Raw genomic sequence first — 20024 nt, forward strand, 5'->3', positions numbered from 1 at the left:
ACTTCTCCTCTCCCCTCAGCAGGACGCTGTCTCTTTAATAAACTCCCTCTGCCTTTCTATCTGCTGCTGGGGAGTAAATTTCTCCCTGTCATCAGGTCGCGGGGAGGAGGAGGAGTTTGTTAATGTTCAGTTTGTTCAGTGGATCGATGTTTGCTGGCATCGCCTCGCCCTGCCTGTGTGTGCATATGTGAGGATGTGTGTGTGTATGTGTGAGTGTGTGTATGTGTGTGTGTGAAAGTGTGTGTGCGCGTGTGTATATATGTATGTGTGTGAGAGAGTGAGAGGGAGAGTGTGTGTGCGCGCTTGAGTGTGTGTGTGTGTGTGTGTGTGTGTGTGTGTGTGCGCGCGTGAGAGAGACAGAGAGAGTGTGCGTGTGTGTGTGTGTGTGTGTGTGAATTCCAGATTTCCTGCCTTCCAAACCCGCTCTTGTCCTCTCCCATATCACTCACAGGCTGGCATCTGACAGCAGCACCAAACCTACCGCGATCTCTCTCCCCCCGCACAAGTCCGCCATAGAGATCAGCGAAGAGGAGGAAGAGGAGGAGGAGGAGGAGGAGAAGGAGGAGGAGGAGGAGGAGAAGGAGGAGGAGGAGGTGGAGGAGGTGGAGGAGGAGGAGGAGGAGGTGGAGGAGGAGGAGGAGGAGGAGGTGGTGGTGGTGGAGGAGGAGGAGGAGGAGGAGGAGGAGGGGAAAAGGAGGAAGAAGAAGAGGAAGAAAAAGAAAAAACCTACTACCTTTCGCCTTATCTTTCCGCGTGTGAGTGCGTGTGGTGCGTGTGTGCGGCACAGTTCCTGCCATCTGATCCTGGTCTTGGATGTTTAATAAAGAAATCAAGTGTCTCAACAGTCACTGCCCCCCCCAAACAAAACCAAAAAACAGACCAAAAAAAAAAAAGGACCAACAACATCATCAGCAACCAACAACCCGACATTGTCAACACGAGACAGGTTTTTTTGTTTTGTTTTGTTTTGTTGGGGCTTCCCCTCCCCCGGTTTTTTTTCCCCTTAAGCCCTTAGTGGAGGGGGGACGCTCAGTGTGAGAGAGACAGAGACAGAGGGGGAGAGACAGAGACAGACGAGACAAGCGAGCACCCCCCGAGCTGCTTCTCGGGTCTGGGGACAGAAGTGAGATTGGAGAAAGTAGAGCGATGCCGAGGAGGAAACAGCAGGCACCGAAGCGGGCGGCAGGTAAGCCGAAGCTCTCTCTCTCTCGGCACTTACAGGCTGGGGCTGCAGCTCCCTCCTTCCCTCCCTTCCTCCCCCGCGCCCCCCTCCTCCCTACGAGACGAGCACCCCTGCTTTTCTGGGCTTTTTGCTCCCTGTTCATCACCCCCCTTCTCCCCCCCCCCCCACCTTCTCCGCCCTCCCTGCCACCCCCTTCTATCCAACTTGCTGGGAGCGAGCGAACAAGTCTGTCTCATCTCCTTCTCCCCTTCTGGGAAAGGAGGAAGGAAACGGACTCCCTGGTTTGGCATTCTAAACCCTGTCCCCTTCCCGGTGCCCGGACAACTCTCCAGCTTTGGGGAATCCCACGGTCCTTCCCTCCTTAAACTTTTTCTCTCCACCTTCTCCATCCTCCCTCCTCCACCCCCCCAGCTATCTCCCACCCCTAACTTTCTTCCCATTTCTTTCCTTCCTGCCTCTTGCTTCTCCGTGGTGGTAGTGCGTAAGATTTGGGGACACCCTTAAGTAGTCTTTCCCTTAGACACAGCCTGTATACTTTGGTTTTTGAGATGTCATTGTGTCGTTTCCTGGGTCAGCTTTCCTTTAACCCCTTTTTGGTCCTGGGAAGTGTGAGGTTGTGCCTGAGCTAGGGAAGTCTGGAATTGGCATGGGATGAGCTGAGGGAGTTCAGCTTTTGATCAGTCCTAGTGAAAGCTGCAACAGGAAACCGAATGAACAATCAAAGTGCGTTTTGAAAGAATCTGTATTTTCGAATCTCATCCTCACCGTTACCGCCACCCCCCACCCCACTCGTCCTTAAAAAAAAATTCCTATCTGAAAATGCAATGTATAGGAGCACAGAAAAGAGTTTTTAACTTTATACGTATTTTTGTGTTGCTACTTCCCTGCCCTTTCCCCCCCACCCCCACCCCGTCAAAAACAACAACAAAAAAGATAGGAACAGGTTAATGGGCCAGTACAAAAAGCCTTTTAAGAGTTTTCTTTTTAGGTTGCTTAATTGCTTTTTTTTTTTTTTTTTTTTTTTTTTTTTAAATAGTATACTGGGGTTTTGTTTCTGGGAAGTGCAATATGAAAGTTCATTTTTCTCCTGCCAGACCCACCCACTGAAAAGTCAGCTTTCCAGTTGATTGCCAGCTTTGATTTGACATTTGATTGATCACCTGTCATCTTGCTGCCTTTGATCTATTCATTCTTGATATATATCAATAAATCACTCACCATGGTAACTCAAGTGCCAGTGACGCAAGGCTTGCCCTCTAGATTCTCTTAGCCAGACGCACAATTATTATCTTGTTTGGCTTTTAATGTGGGCGTTTTTGTGTTTTTTTTTAAATTTCTTTGTGTCCTTAGTTGGATCCGTGCTTTAAAGAAAAGCTTAAGGTTGTTTCTTTTTTTCCTCCCTTGATTTTAGGGATCATCAGCCAAGTCTTCTTCCTGTAAACCTATCACTAGTTTTACTCCATTATAATCTGGAGCAATGCATAAGAGCAAGTTCAGTGATATACTTTACTAAAGTTTGAAAAGTGCTTGGGGCAAAACCAAAGGTAGATAACAAATGGTGGGGGTGGGAGTGTTAGGGTTTTAGATAACCTGATCAAAAGTATGGTGATTTCCTCTTCTCTCAGCATCTCATTTTAGCATAGAATTGCAGGAATGGCTCTTTACCGTTTCTCTATGAAAGGGTAGGTACCTGCTTTTCTGCATGGCAGAGGCTAGTTGGAGTTACTAGAAACATTTTTAAAGCATTTACTCCCTAGTTTGTTATTTGCCTGAGAACAAGACAGTCGGGCATTTTAAAAATTGACTATATTTGGGAAAACTGAATATATTTGTAACTTCTATAGAGCAGTTCCAATTGTGGAGTGGGTTTTTGATATGTGTGTGAGAGAGAGATATTAGGTACAGACAAACATCATATGGGATTTCCCCCCTTCGTTAGTTATATCTCATGATTTCTTAAACATAATTCCTCTCTCATTTTCCCCCTACATTTTGATTCACTTTTGCTTTTAAACTCAAATTTCCAATCTGACAAAGTTAGAAGAAGCACACTGGCTGGTTTGTACCAGGGAAGAGTCACATAGATTTCCATAGAAGAATGAGTGTGCTAGATTATTATAGATAACGTCCTTATTGTTGTCCCATAAGAGAACCCTGGGCTGCCGTCCAGCAAGAAGTGAGGTTGCCCTGAAAATTACTCTGTTTTTCTTGTTGTTCCGGTAAAGGCCCTCAACAACTAGGCAATGATTTAAATTACCAGAATGACTGGACATGTCTCAGTCAGTAAGCTCATTACAAAAAGTGCATTGCTCAGAATTGTGCTACTTTGATTATATTTATCTTCTGATCAATGAGACTTCAGGTGTATCGAATATATGTAATCTTATATTGCATTATTTAAATTATACTCTTTATTAAGCTAGTTTTTATTGCATTGGTTAATCCATTTATACTAGTTTTCCCTGTTTAAAAGTTATAGCTATGGCTTTAATTTGCTGGCCTGCCTTTAGTTTTCATTTTCGTATGTTGTATTTAGGGCTTTACTTTTTGTTTTTATTTTTTTGATTAGGAGCTCGGAGGCCACTCGCCTGCCTATAAGCTATCAAACTGAAAAGGAATCAGGCATCAAGGAGATGGCAAGGCATCTTATTAGTTGTTTATTGGTTATATTTAATAAAGCAGATATTTTCCACATAGTTTTCCTTCCACACATTCAAGTATATCAATGCCTTCCTCTGTTTTAGCTGAGGCAGCTTCACATAAGAAAAGTTGGCCACTTTGAGATTCTTTGGCTAGTTAATATCCAAGGAAAGGAAGAAATGGTGAGGTCTACAAAGTCTGGAAATGTCTGTTTTTGTCACCGCACCATACTGTGCACAACTGTAAATAATTACTACCATGCACTTACTTTGAAAGCAAATTTCTAGTTTGAGTAATGAATAAATACAAAGATTAGAAAGATCGTACAAGTGGATTGAATAGAAGAGATCATGCTACATAAGAGTTCATCTCAAGGAATATGCCAGGCAGTTTTATCCCTTATCATTAATCTTAAATTCTGAATTAACAATAATATATTACAGATTTTCCTAGTACTGTAAGCATTGAAATTGAGTCAGTAGGACAGTATTTATAAGATTTTTTTTTGGAGGGGGTTGTTAATATTTATTTGAAATATTTTCCCAGGGGACCGGAGTTCAAGAGTTTAGTTTACCTCAGCAAACATCAATATCAAATAGATGTTTGGATTTTTTCTAAAAAAATTTTCCTTAGAAATACCCAAATCTTTTACTTTAGCCACTCTCTCAGCTCTTCCTTAAGGTGCTTGTCTCTAGTCTGTTGGCATTTTTCAACGATATTGCATCATTCTGTAACTTGGGATAATAATAGAAGTTTAGTGATGTGGCAAAAACTACAGGGATAAGCCCCCCAAAGTTTTATTGCTTTCCCTCTTATCCTTAATTCTATGTTCTTTAGTCACCACTGAAATGTTTTCCATTTTTCAAGTGAAAATATCACTGCATGTTGTCATTATCTTTTCCCTACCTCTCTCGTATGAGAGAGAAGGCAGAAAGAATGAAAAAGGGAATTTCAGTATCTTTTTATTTCCAAGAATATGAAGTGTATTTAAGTATAAAATACTAGTTCTCAAAATTCAAACCTTCTTCTCCTACCTAGCCCCACTTAAAAAAAAAATGCTACCACATATTTTATTTCTCAACAGTGATCATTACTTATATATTAATGCCAAGAATGGAGAACCTGGCCTCACCACCTTGCTAGAGTTAATACACAGCTCTCTCTCTGTCTCTGTCTCTCTCTCTCTGTCTCTGCCTCTCTCTCTGTCTGTCTCTCTCTGTCTCTGTGTCTCTCTCTGTTTCTCTGTCTGTCTGTCTCTCTTTCTCTCTCTCTCTCCCCCACCTCTGACTCTCTCTCTCTCTCTCTCTCTCTGTCTCTACATGTACACATATACATAATATGTGTGTATGTATTATGTGAATATGTTGCCCCTAATAAGATTTATTGGTGCTTTATCTGTACCCTAGAAAGTACAGTAGTAATGAACAGCTCTCACATTTATTTTGTTTATTTAATATGTAGATGAATAATGCAGATTTTGTTTTCATGAATGTCCTTGTGTGGCAGTAAACATTAGACTATTAGCAATCATTACTTAAAAGTTGTAATTTGCACCTTAATAGCACAGGTTATTTAAATGGAAACATATTCAGCAGGGACCATCCTGCATGCTGCAGTTAGGGTACACTGAATGACCTGAGAGGTCTTTTTCCACATCTTAATATCTAAGACACTGGGACTAAAAGAAGTGATATCAGCAATTATAGAAAGGGGAATAGTAGTGGTGTTGGTGGGGGAGGGAGGAGATTTGATTATTACATTTATCTTTTTTTTTTTTTTTTTTACTGGCCAATAGAAACTGGTTTTAAGGAAATAGGATTCTGAATGGAGCCCTGACCGTGGCAGTATCTTTTTTTTTTTTTTTTTTAAAACATTGTCTAGAAAAGCAAGTCACATCAAAAAACATCTAAATATCTCATGCTTCAGAACCTTTCAGTTCCTCTTCATTTTCTGACTTTGACAGATGACTCAAAAAGCTAAGATGCTCACAAGTAGGGAGTGTCCTGGCTGATCTGATTAATTAGAGCAATTGCCAAATAAGGGTATTTCCAGCTAAAAGATGCACTAAGTTTGCTTCCATCCACTTAGTGTTTGGGATTCGAATTGATTGCTAAGTGGCTCTGTGTCCCTTCCCTCCCATCTTCTTCATCTCACCTCATTTTTAAAGACCTAGATTGAATGGGACATCTCAAAAGCCCATTTGTTTTAGTCATTTATTGATTTCATTTTTAATCTGCCATATCAGGACACAATACATTAACCCTAATCAGCAGATTGCATGTGACAGGGAGTTCAGGCACTGTCCTTGTACAAGAAAAGCTGTATTCTGGAGTCCCCCTAGCAAAAAACAAATTAAAAAATTTGGAGAGGTTTGGGGCTTTCTGGTTATTTTTGGAAGACAATATGTTGTTCAAAGAATGCCTTCTTTTGGATGCTTGATTCTAAAATTTTTCTTCCTTTCCCATTTGTTCACTTCTCTTTTTTCTTCTTGCTTTCTGTAATTTGGGGATCCCACTTCAAAGAAGATAATATACATTAAAGCTGTCCCCGGGAACATCTCTTCTTTGCCAGACTCCTCCAATGTAGGTTGTTGCTTTCATCCTCTCCCTGTGCTGCTACTCTGAAAAAACTTACCCTGTAATGCAACTTCTGAGTTTGATAGACTTAATCTTCCTACCCCCTATTCTCCCACTCGCAGGGTCTGGGAACGGCTTTTTGCCAAAGGAACAGATAGAAATAAAGACTGGGATTTTATTGGATACAAGCAAAAATCATACATCTATTGGATTCTTTGCTGGGACTGAACTTAGAAAGTCATTAAAAAAAGAAAAAAAAAAGTAAGCCTGGTTGTTGTTAAGATTGGATATGTAATGTCTCATACAAGCCAGGTAAATAATTTTGATAAACCTTTCTTTCAATCAAGTTTTCTTTGTATCTCAATTTCTAGGTTCTGCCATAAAAAAAGGTCAAATAAATTCTCCTCATTCCAAATATTAAATATGGCTCTTCATGATGTTCCTTATTAATAACAAAATTGCCTAAGAAATTCTACCTTTTAGCTAGTCAGACACACACACACACACACACACACACACACACAAGCAAGGTGTCATTTTTATTTGATGCAAAGTCAGCTGGAAATGCATTAAACTAACAGTTAAAGTGTCTTGCTTCACTTCCCTGAAGCAGTACTTTTTCATTACATATTTAATTACAATCAAATTGGGAGACTTTTATAAAAAAAATTACAATGGTATAAAAACATATTCAGTACAAAACTTATTTTATTTCTTCATGATTTTAGAGACCTGTTGTGATTAGATTTTTGTTTGTTATGGGGAGGGTGTGTGTGTGTGTGTGTGTGTGTGTGTGTGTGTGTGTGTGTGTGGCAAAAAAAAAAAAAAAAAAGTTTTTGGTTTGGTTTGGTTTGGTTTTCCGTAGGTCATATTTAATAATGGATATCTTTTCCTTCAACAGTCCCTGACTGTTTATATCATCATGAGTAGTCTGACTCAAATAAGACTAGCTCCTGACTGGCAATCATTTTTTATATTAAAAATGTTTGTTGTTTTATTTTTAGTCATGGCTTTAGAAGTGCCATTCGATATTTGAAATCTGTTTGTGTTTTTTGAGGTGACCTTTGATGAGAAATGATTAAGTTTTGACCCTTAGTTTTTCTAATCATATAATAACCTTTTTGGGGATAGGGGAATACCTGAATGTTTTAGAACAGAGCAAGTTAATTGAACTTGATTGTAAGGACACCCTGTTTCTGTTTCATTTGCATTTCCCCCCTTCCTCCTGTCAATCTTTTCCTCATTGCTGAAGGAACTTCAAGAAGTTGATTTCAGGACCTAATATTCCTTCATTGAGGTAAAAAGATGGGAGAATTGAGGGTTTCCAAAGCCAAAGTATAACCTCCTTAATTTTCTAAGAAGCAAAGTCTAGTTGTACCCCAAAACTGACAGAAGACAAAACAATTTAGGGCCATATGTGATTCTCCATTAATCGGCAGTAATTGCCGATTTTAAAATGGTTCAGATTGGTCAGGAAATCACAGTGAGTTTATTGGTAACAGATCCTCTAAACAGATCTTTGCTATGCTCATGCTCATAGAAGTAAAAAATATTAGAGATATAAATGGATGATTACTATTGAAGTATTTGTTTCTGAGTGGGTTAGCTGGCTGAAATGATTCAATAATTCAGAGGAATTTGAAAGTCGTGAAAGTCATTGTTAGGAATTTCCAGTTGTCGCCTGTTTCAATCTTCTGGCTTTTCTAGGTAGGAAATGCTTTTCTTAAAGCATCCAGGAGTAATATGGAACTCTGAAGCAACTTCTACAGTTGTTTTAAATGTGTAAAATTAAGATTCTGGTAACATAACCATCTATCTTGGATAGCTAATCCTATTGTTAGCATATCGATGTTATTTAGTACTTTAAAGGCTGAACAATTGGAAAATCTGCAGCAGTGCAGAAGTTTTAGAGATAATGAGTGGAAGAAATATATGAAAAATACTTTGTATGTCTTTGGGAAGCCTTCTGGTTACATTTTATTCATCTAAATGGAGTCCTCTTTTTCTCTGTTATCTGTCGCCTCATTTTATTCTTTTGAAATTGCTTGTGACCCCTCCCCCTCTACCATAGACTTGAAACACAATTCATATATAGCTATTCTGGATGCATAATAACATGCCACTCCTTACATAGCTGTAGAAAAGCAAATCACATGCACATGATAGGAAAAAAAAATCCCAAGTAACACTCTAAAATAGCTAGCTTCGAGTTCAAGATCAGAAACTTTTTTTTTTTTTCCTCAAGCAGGAGAGGAAGAAAATAACATTGCATTTTAACTACACATCTCCCCTTGGCAAATGAGAAGCAATGAAGCAGTTCAGATTTTTAAGGAGCTTTTTGGCTCTCCTACATCTCTCTCAAAAGACTAATTTAATTGAAAAGCTTGTGGTGTCCATTTATGTATGCTAAGGAAAAGGCCCAATGTTTCCATTAAAGCACCCGATAGTGTGAGACTATAAGGTAGGTTAAAACAAATTCACAATGTTCTCTAGTGTCGGTTAATACCAAATGAACATCACTGGTCTTAATTAGTTGAGCGCTTTTGTGACTGAAGGAATACTGGTAAATCACCCCAAAGCATCATGTTTAAAGCAATATTTGAGCTATTTCTATAGGAATTGCATATAGCTTATATATTAAGGGGGCAGAATACAGTTATTGTTTGTAATGAGAATAATTATGAAGGGTAGAATTAGCATAGAATAGACTTGGATATAATGGAATTCTGTTTTTAATGAAGTTGAAAGAAACTTCTCCAATGCTGCATTGCCTCATGAGGTTCAGATGCCTGGTGGGCCTGAAGCAGCAAACAGGACACAGGGCCAAGGATTTTTTTGGTCTGTTTTTGTATTCTTATAGGAAGGAACATGACTTGGAGCAGGAGCTCAACTTCATATCAATATTTCTGTATAAAATACACTGGACTTATTTTTAATCATGTTCTCAATTTACCAGAGCTCTGAAACTTTATGTATATCTCATTTAGAATCCAAGGGGATATGGACAACTTCCTAAAACAAGTAGCTGCTTCTGAATAGAAATGAATCTGTTCTCAATAATTTAACAAACCCAACAGACATTTATCAAGCAAGCACTGCTATGGAGTGGATGTTACCAAATTTAGAGAAGACATGGATTCTCTGCTCCTATGGAACTCTCAGTGGAGTAGCAGGATAACATTCTGATAATAGAATATAAAGTAATATAAAGCACTATGTGAATATGTGTACTCTAAAAAGGAAGACAAAGTTTTGGGGTTGGGCACAGGGCAGAAGGATACCATCTAAGAGGATAAAGCTTCAGAGAAGAAATATTTGGAAGAAGTGGGAGGGGGGAATATGCCAGTGGAAGGAATAGCATGAACATAGGAGTTTAAATGTGAATGAGGAGGACATATTCAAGGAAATAGAACATAGCCCACTATGTGTTATATCTTCAGTGGCATTTAGTGGAGAGAAAAATGTCAAGATGGAAGGCTCTAAGACTATATTTCATAAAATTCAGTTTCTATTTTACTATAAAGCTTGGCTAATAGAATAGACATTTTCCCTCCTCTCTTGCTATGAGATTTGTGACAGTATAGTGTTGTTGAAAGAGAAATTGGCTAAGAGTCAATAAGACACAAGTTCTAGTCACATCTTGGCCACCTTGAGGTCATGTGACACATTTTTTTTTTCTCTCATCCCAATGGAAAATATTGACATGGCTAGTATACAGTTCACTGCTATTTGTAGATAATGATTACACTGATGATATTGATGATGAAGATGGTGATAGTTGGACCTAGATCTTGTCTCTTTGACTTATCAAAAGTAGCCTTAGTGAACTGCCCAGAAAGAATCAGCAACTCCTCTAAACCTATGTGTAGCTTGGGAGTAAGATTCTGTATGCATTTTAGTAGTATCTTTGATAATATCATTAAGTTGGTCATTATATCAAAAAATGACAGTCATCAAAAGTATAAAAGCCTAGAGTTATTCTCCCCCACACACAGTATTCATACATTCTTGTGTGCCCATCCATCAATAGTCAGTAATCCATCCATCAATTTTGTATCAGTGATATACATTTGTCCAGGATAGAAAGAATATAATCTATGGGAAAGGAATTGAATTACTTTAACTGACTTATGTGAAGACTACATGGATTGACTTTATAAGTTTAGTCTGATTTTCACAGGAAGTGACATGCATTATAATAGTTACCTGTTTCCTAGGACTGTCAGTCACTGAGCAAATATAGACAAAATTAGGGTATAGGTGAACTTTTTCTTTGGTTATCATGTTTGCATATTAACTTATCAATTCACCAAACATTTATTAAATTCCTAGTGTGTGCAGAGCTCTGTGTTGGGCTTTGAGCAAGATACATTTGTATAAGACACTGCTTGTGTCCTCGTGGAATTTACTCAGAGGCTGTCTTTCCAGTAGAGGGCTGAGACACAAATGTACAACTATAATATGCAATGATATATTTAAAAGATGTAGAACAAACTACTGCATAAGATCTGAGAGAAAAGTATACTACCTACAATTGAGATTGAAGTTAAACTTTAAGAAGTGAGAAGAAATTCAGATTAGATGGGAGAAAGGATAGCATTTTAGATTCAGAGAACAATATGATCAAAGGCATAGAGGCAGAAGAATAAAAGGCATATTTAGGGAAAAGGGTGAAGCAGAATATAATCTAATTTGGCTGGAATATACCATGTTTAAAGGGGAATAATATGAGAAGACTTGGAAGATAAGGTAACTCCTGGATATGGAAAACTTTCAGCTTTCCCCACTTTAAATACAAAACTCCATGGACCTATCAATCTAGAACTGCTCTTAATCCAATCTCCCCAATTTTCCCAGACAACTTAAAATTAATTATTGCCATATTATAGTTTATCCCTTTAAGTCTTCCTGGAATGTTGTCCTGTATATCATAACTAGGGTTCTTTTTTGGGAGGAAGGGGTAGGGGTTTATGAGTTTGAATTTGATATATTCCTGTTATTTTGATTATTTTGATACTATATTGAAAGTTGTATTATTATTCAAGTAAGAAAGAGTAGTGTTTTGGAAGTGGGGAGAGCTGGGTAAGGTATAAGTTTTAACTATCAATCAATCAATAACTATGTATTATTACCTACAGTGTACCAAAGTTTCTATGTAAGAGGGAGCATGGCATAGTATATTGAGAGCTAAGAAGACCCAAGTTCAAGTTAGACCTCTGATCCTTACTAGTTGTGTAAACCTAAGCACTCTCTTAATCTTTTTGTTCTCTAAGCCACTTTCTGAATGTTAGATTCATGGAAAGTACTGATCTATACTGGTTGAAGAAGTTTTCTTCTCCTGGGAGTTCTAGATATTTAATGAAATCACAGGTTCAGTTTCTATTGACTATCCATATGCACTGTTCTAGACAATGGAATACAAGTACAAAAAATAGTCCCTATTCTCAAAGAAATTACATTGTAATAGGAAATAACAATATAAATATGTAATCATAATGAACTTACATTTTAGACATAGGGAATAATATGATCCAAAGCATGGAGGAGGGAGAATAAAAGGCAAAGCTAGAGTAAAGGGTAAGGCATTGTGTAATCTAGTTTGACTGGAAAGCCACCTCTGGAAGCAGTGCCTTCCCCTCATCATTGGAGAATAAAAGATGAATGGCTCCTGGATGGGCACATTGTTAACTTGCAGGTACTGACCACATTTAATGGCCTTTAAACTTTCAATTAAACTTTACAATCAAAACATCTATATTCTATGTTCTAAAGTCTATTCTGCCACAGGTTGTTTATGTTCTATTGTTAGAACTACGTCTGGTATATAGTAGGTGCTTAGTGAATTCTTTTGGATTGATTGATTCTTTTCAATCAATGCTGGGATTATGCTCTAAAGCACTTCTCAATTCTGAAATTCTAAGCTCTTGCTTAGATATTCTTGCTCTGATATTCTGTGTTTCATGTTCTAATGGTATCCCAATTGCTCACATTCTTTGCCCTATGACCTTCTAAGTTTCACTGCTTTAGGGAAGCCTTGGTGATATTGCTTAAGCAATGGGGATAATATAGATATAAAAGAATGCTTTAAAAAAGCATCTCTCTCACCCTCCTCACCACCCTCCTCCTCCTTTCTCTCTTTCTCTCTGTCTCATAAAATGTCAACTCGGGAGAAACTTTGGAGATCATGTATTCCAAGCCCCACATTTTTGATTCTTTGTAACTTATTTCTTTTACTGACTTGAACACAAAGTTAACAAATTGAAACTTTTTGACTGTAGGAAGCAGAATAATAGGATTTATAGAACTACTAGAGCCTTCCATAAATAATTCCTCATAAGCCATTCTCATTTTATTAAATACAAGGCAAAATAACCACTTCCAAAAATGCCAAATATGACCCACTTGGTGTGTCTGGATAAATATGTATGTTCACCCATTTCCTCTGACTTTGAGGTTAGGTCCATAAATCAGAAAATATTTATCTGTTCTTCACAAATCATTTGTAGTGACTATTATTGTTTATAATATTATATTTCTTTGTTTATATGTTTATTTTTTTATTATAGCTTTTTATTTACAAGATATATGCATGGGTAATTTTTCAGCATTGACCCTTGCAAAACCTTCTGTTCCAACTTTTCCTGTGCTTGCCCCCACCCTCTCCCCTAGATGGCAGGTAGACCCATACATGTTAAATATGTTAAAGTAGCATTATTTGTTTCAACAAATTTAAAACTTCTCTTCTAGATTTTTCCCTAAAGTACTTCAAATATTTATGGTGGAAATTTCTAAAGATACCTTTTGCTACTGTTTAATTCTTTGCGACACATAAATGAATACTTTGAACAATAATAATAAAAAACAATAACAATAATAAAGATGTTTTTTAAAAATCAAGGGATCATTTCTAATTGATAAAATATAGCATGCAAGTGATGATATTTCATTGGTCTTTCTTGAGAAAATAAAAACAAAACATCCAGTAGTACCTTTTCAATGCTACTTATGGACAACACTTGTTGCACATTTTAATCAGGTCTTCCACAAAATTCAGCTACCCACACACATGATTTACCAGTGAAGCCTACCTTATGAAAGATGTGCTGGTGAAACAGCAAAACACATTGGTCTTGGGGGGCTTTATACTTGATGGAAGAATTAAATTCCACAAGCATTTATTAAATATCTACTGTATACATTTCATTGTTTATGCTGAAGGTAGAAAGATTAACTAAGATAAGGGTTTCCACTTGGCTCAATAGACATGATTATAGTAAAATGGCATATAATATTTTTTAAAAACCACAAGAGAAATATAAATTAAATGCTATGTGAATTGTAGGAAGAAGCAAATTACCATTACAGAAGTTCAGGGAAACCTTCCTGAAGTATGTATATTTGAGTTGTGATTAAAAAGGACAACTAAGAATTTAATAGACAATGGTGAAGCCACTTAGCTTCAAAAATGTTTTAGTTATTTAATCATTTTTAGACTTTTTAAAAATGAAAATTTTCATGCAGTATCTCTGAAATAAGTAACTTACTAAGGGAGAAGTGCTACTTTTATTGCAATTGAATATAATAAAATGCCATTTTAAAAATTCTCTACACATTTTAAAAATCCAGAAATTTCTTGAATTCCTTACCGAACAATACAAATCTAGTATTCTTGTTTCATTTCACACTACTCCCTTTCACATACTCTGTAATCGACCTTCCATCCAAACTAAATTACTCACCATATCTCATTCTTCCCTTGACCTCTCCTGTTACAACATGTATGAGCATCATCTTCCAGGCCTAGAATGGATCCCTTTTTCTGTCCTTCCATTCCTTTCCTCTGACTGCTGAGATCAACAAATATTTATTACATATCTTTAGGACCCAACTCAAGTGCCATCTACTGCCTATAGCCATTCATGAGCCCTAGCTATAAGTGATGCTGCCCTTAGATTTCCTGTGACGATTTGGACTACTTTTTAACACTTTCTTGAATCTGCTTTCTCCTCTGAAATGGGTATCTTACCCTAATAAAAGTTAGCATCTACCAAAGTTAAAAAAAAAAAAAAGAATCTTTGCCCTATATGATGATCACTGGGGAGAAAATAATTTCCCCCATTGCACATAAAAACAATTTTTAATATTAGTGTGAGTGAGATTTTAGAAATATCTAGTCTACCTTTTATTATTTATAAGTGAGAAAACTGAAATCTAGATGGAACAAAGAATTTTTAGAGCAAGGTTTATGGACTTGAATGATATATGTGTGTAGATATAATTGTATATCAATATAATTTATATCCCCTGTGATCTTTTGTATCTTATTTTTATATATTTAAATAACATTATTCTAGGGAAAGGGTCTATAAACTTCACTATACTGCCAGAGGGGTCCATAATACACAAAAAGGATAAGAACCCCTCATTTAGTGGGTCTCCAAAGTTGTACAGCAAAGACTTCCTGTGTGTTAGAAAATATGTGCTATGCATCTTTCTCTGTAACAGCATTCTCTCCTTGGAGGTCTTTCAAGTAGAGGCTAGATGTCTGCTTGTTGAATAAGTTATAGAAGAGAATTCTTTTCATTTCTGGATTTGACTAGATGACTGCTGAGGTCTCTTCCAATTTTCAATTTCTGTGACTGTGATTCTGAAACAAAATTTCTCTTCTGTATATAAGTTAGTGTGATATAATTTGAAAGAGCATTGGTTTCAGAGTTAGAGAACAGCTCTGAAACAAATCTCTTGGCTCTGACCTTCTCTACCTTTGTGACAATTTATGTAATCTCTCTGAATCTGAGACTAAATGATCTCTAAACTCCCTTTTAGCTTTACCTTCTATAAGTTCCTGAATAAGTATCTCAGTAAGCCAATTGAAAAAGCAGTTATTTTTTATTGCTTTCAAGGCAAGGATGCAAGGTGCAAGGGATATAAATTTAAAATAAAAAAGTCCCTATCTCAAAGAGATCATATTTTACTGGGGTATATTACATCTAAACAAATAAGTATGTGTATGATAATTGGAGGAGAAGACAGTACTAATAACCAAGTATATTAGTAAGGTCTTTTAAGAGGTAGCACATAAAGACTGTTTTGAAAAATGTGGGAGGTAATGAGGAGTACAATCTAAGTGTGAGGAACAATCAAGGCAGAGAAATGAAGGTAGTAGATAAAGGACTGAGTTCAGTGAACAGCAAATAGGCCACTTTGGCTGAAATGTAGAGTGTATAGGGAGCAACTGAGAATGACTAAAACACTAAGCTAGAGCCAGCTTATTTCCAATTAATTAATTAATTAATTTTACAAGCACTTATTTCTCCATCCTACTTTTTAAGTGGTTTTTAAGACCATCACTTATCTAACAGTAGGTAGGAGGGATGATTCATCTTCAGTCTTCTGGACTGGTGGTTTATCGTTGCATTAATTAGAGTTCTAAAGTTTTTTCAAAATTGTTTTTTCTATAATGGTATTATTGGTGGTGAAAATGTTCTAGTTTGGCTCACCTGAGGCTGCATGAATTCAAGAAGACTTCCAAATTTCATCTGAAACTATTCATTTCGTCATTTTTAGAGCACAATAGTTTCCAGGTTTGGGTGATGATGAAAAAAACTGCTATAAATATTTTTGTACATATGATTCCTATTCCTTTTCTAGAGTTTTAAAATGCCAAGCTAAGGCAGTCATATTTTATCCTTGACTCAATAGAAAATTAATGAATGTTCTTGAGCAAGGGAGTAACATGGTCAGACTTTTGCTTTAGTTAGGAAGTTCATTTTGGCAACTGCACCTAAGAGGGATTGGATAGAAGAGAGACTGGCACCTCACTAGCAGTTCACTGGAACAGATTGGTAGATCCAGGCATCATAGAAGGCTCAACTGAAGGACAAGAAATAATTGACATTTTTTAATAGGCACCATGTCACTGTTCTGAAGTTCCTTTCACAGCAAGGACTCAAGACTGCTATAGGATTGGGAAATGACTGGGACTTTAGTGATCACATAATTCAACTTGAGGATTTTTTGTAAAAAGAAATTATTACTTAAAGAAGGAGAGTAACTTAACTAAAGTCACAAGTGACAAGTGACAGGACTGGAATTCAAACAAAGTTTTTCTGGTATCCATTTTAATGATCTTTTTAATATACCATGGAGGAATATACTGACAAACACAGTAACTTTTTCTCAGGAAGTGTGAATCAGACAGGAAGTATTTCCCACTCTTCCTCACAAAATACTCTCCCAGTGGTCTCCCATCCCCCAGCTTCTCCAAGACTGTATCTGTGACAATTCTTTCCTGACCCACTTAGATAAATCATGGCTCCATGCAAGAAAAAACAAAATGTCAATTCCTTGAAAAACTAAATGAAAAATGAGAGAAGAAATGTAGTTACATATACCATGCCCAACCATGATTGGCTATTTGTGGCTATAATTCATAAAATTACATTCATTAGAATATCTCTAATTCCAAAAATGAAGTTGAAAAAGCAAGATGAAAGCACCCTTTTAAGGAATTTTGTACCCTACAACTGTTCCCTTTAATTTGTAGCTGAAACCTACCACATTCCTTGTCTATCCTTTTAAGATGTTAGCGCCTTGAAAGCAGGCATTGTCTTATTTTTCTATTTGTATCTCCAGTGCTTAGTACAGTACTTTGCACATAGTAAACTATTCAAGAAATGCTTTTTCACTGATTCATTCCTCTGCTAATCTTAACCTTTCATTTCTCCAGATAATTTTCTAAGACTAAATTGCAGAGAGGATGCTAACCTGCACTGGTAGAGGGTTATTTATCCTCATCTAAGATTTATATCAATAAAATCATGGGTCTAGTTTCTATCCCTGTCCTTCTGTTGATCTAAGGGTAATATTTTGATTTCTGTCCCTTAGATTTTTATTATGTTTATGATTATTATTTCTCATTCTAATTTTTAAATGGTGTTCAGATAGAAATAGGCCTGGGGAAAATCACCAACATGATATGTGCATGTATACATATGTGTATAAATACATATTTTGTGTATATATATGCATTTTACATGTGTATAGAAAAAACTATTTTTGTGTATACCTATTTATATATGGATGTATAAATGCATATAAAATGTGTTTATATGCATGTACATAGACATATATTTACATATATACTATATATATTTATTGTTCAATTATCCAGCATTGTCCTTCTCTTCATGACTCTGTGAACCACATGATCTATGTTGTTTTTTTGGGAAAGATTGCAAAGTGCTTTACCATTGGATTGAGGTGAGCAGAAGTTAAGTGATTTTCTCAGGATCTCATAAATAGTAAGTAACTGAGGCTATATACTCGGGTTTTCCTGATTCCAGGATCAGCACTCTATCTACCAAGTTCAATCCACTGAGTTATCTAGCTGTATGTGTATGTTTGTGTGGTATGTATTATGTATGTAGGCACATATATCACAAATATAACTTTATGTACTACTGTATAACAGATGAAAGTAATTGCTTTTTGTAGTAGCTGAATAAAAAATACTAGGCTCTATTATTATTACTATTATTATAATTTTAAAGATCAACATTCTATTCAGTCTTTCTGGTAAGTGTGAAAACACACAGGCCAAGGGAGAAATGTAGGAGGTCAGTGAAATGAGACCAAAATCCATATGTGGATATATTCTCCAAATGAATAGTTCTATGAGATGAGGTAGAGGAAGGAAGTGAAAAAATTAATTCTACAACCTGCTGAACACATAAACTCATAGAATAGCAGTGCTGGGTCCATTCATATTTATTAAGTTTTTTGTCATCTTGTGAGTAAAGTTAAATAAGTGTGAGTCCTTTGAGGAAATATTTACTAAAACAAAAGTTATAGCACTGACATCTGTATTTCCCATCACTAAGATAAAGAGCACACCAAATAAAACATGTTAGCTCTTCAAAGTAATTTCTTCTTAATTATCTCTAGAGAATAATAGTGTAACCTTCTTCTTCTTCTTTATTTTCTTCTTTACTTTGTATATGTTTCTATCTTATTTTGCAATTAACTGTGTCAGTAGGAATCAAAATGAAAAAAAAAATTTCTTTTTTGTTTTAGTTTATTCATTTCATTATCTTGGGTGAGAAACTCTTCATTCATGTGGAAATTTGCCATAAAAATATTGAAAGGTATCTTTGTGTAAAGCAGAGAATAACTTAGACATTTCTCTTGGGGAATCTAGTTATTTTGGCCAATGTTCTTTTAATTTGGGAGTGGGCTAACAGTTCCAATATATAGCATCCATATAATTTAACCTCATAAATTTATTTTTCTTCAGTGATGTAATGGGGAGATTGACCTGGAGTTTGTAAATGTTCCCTACTCATTGTGTTCCCCAGGGCAACATAACATTCTAGACAGTGTTTTATATACCCTGATTAAAATGTAACATATTCTTGCATTTCCTGTGCAGTGACCTGCTAGTACTCACAGGCAGAATGCTTAAAGAACAGCTACATGGAGATGTTTCCAAGTATGGAACATGTGAGAAATTTTAGCATCCTGATTCTTTGTAGAAAGTGCAATTCTTGGTATTTTCCTAAATAAATATGGCTTAATTTGCAATACACCATTGAACTAGGACAAGTCAAGTGAACTAGAGGATCCTTTGTTTCTAACTCTATTATAAAATTCACATCTCCTAGCTTCAAGTGGCTATTTTATAATATGTGGGATTATTCGAATTGGAAAAACTATCATAGCTTTTTGTAGTTGTATTCTCAGCATTCCCTAAAATAAAATAACAATGGATTATGATGATGGAATGCTACAACTTTAGGAACAAAAAAGCCTAATAAAGCACAAAAAGGCTTGTCAGGCAATAAATTAACAGGCATGGATTAACTGCCCACTATGTGCAGTCGTGGTGTGGGGTTTTATGGGGGAGGGAGGGAGGTGTTAATATAAAAATAAAAGTGAAAAAGGCCCTGCCATCAAGGAGTTTTATGTTCTAAGGAAGGATATGAATTTGGAGATGATAGATACATATATTGATTTATATGAAATACATTTAAAACAGATTTTAGAGGAGGAAGAACAACTTGCAGTTGGGAAATGAGGTAACAGGGGTTTCAGGAAAGGCCTCATGCAGAAGCTGGTACTTGAGTGAATTCTCATAGTAATCTTTCTATAGCATTTTTCTCAAATTCTGTGAGAGAGATTGTGTTAGTTTCATTATCTCCATTTTACAGGTAAACTCTAAAGTGAGGCTGCAAAGTTAAATGACTTGTCCATGATCACATGCTAACAAATTTCTGAGGCGGGGAAATCTATATGTCTCAATCTATATGTAATTTAATCTTCTTGTTATTGTTGTTATTTGTTCTTCATTCTTGAAGAGTATTATAACATCAGGAAGGTGATCAGGCAGGCGAACTGGATTTAAGTGAGGCTGAGCTGGGTCAAGTCTTTATTCTCTCTTCTGGAACTATGTGTATTTATTGGCAAGAAATGGATCCCAATTCCCTTTCCATTCTATGCTACTGAATTATAGCTGCTCTATAATTCAGTATCCCAAAATGGACAAGAAGAACAGAGATAATTTTATTAACCTACCTGAAGCTTGAAATTCACTCTACAGCATCCCCAATTGTTCTTCCAACCTCTAG

At 36.4% G+C, this 20024-nt stretch overlaps 1 protein-coding gene and 1 long non-coding RNA gene across 2 annotated transcripts in view; one reads left to right on the forward strand and one right to left on the reverse strand.

Annotated features, from left to right (window-relative positions):
• LOC141555617 (uncharacterized) overlaps nt 1-370 on the reverse strand; it is a 2993-nt gene extending 2623 nt beyond the window's left edge. Inside the window, exon 1 of the long non-coding RNA XR_012486280.1 lies at nt 1-370. This exon is cut by the window's left edge and continues 199 nt beyond it. This is a non-coding gene — a long non-coding RNA (uncharacterized LOC141555617).
• A 314-nt stretch (nt 371-684) lies between these two features.
• Nucleotides 685-20024, forward strand: part of TSHZ2 (teashirt zinc finger homeobox 2) — a 272998-nt gene continuing 253658 nt past the window's right edge. The window contains exon 1 of the mRNA XM_074288621.1: nt 685-1186. Within this exon, the coding sequence (XP_074144722.1) occupies nt 1147-1186 (40 nt within the window). The 5' untranslated portion in view covers nt 685-1146. The remainder of the gene's footprint in view (nt 1187-20024) is intronic.

The sequence above is a fragment of the Sminthopsis crassicaudata genome, chromosome 2 (assembly GCF_048593235.1).
Source record: "Sminthopsis crassicaudata isolate SCR6 chromosome 2, ASM4859323v1, whole genome shotgun sequence".
NCBI classification, from domain to species: domain Eukaryota; kingdom Metazoa; phylum Chordata; class Mammalia; order Dasyuromorphia; family Dasyuridae; genus Sminthopsis; species Sminthopsis crassicaudata.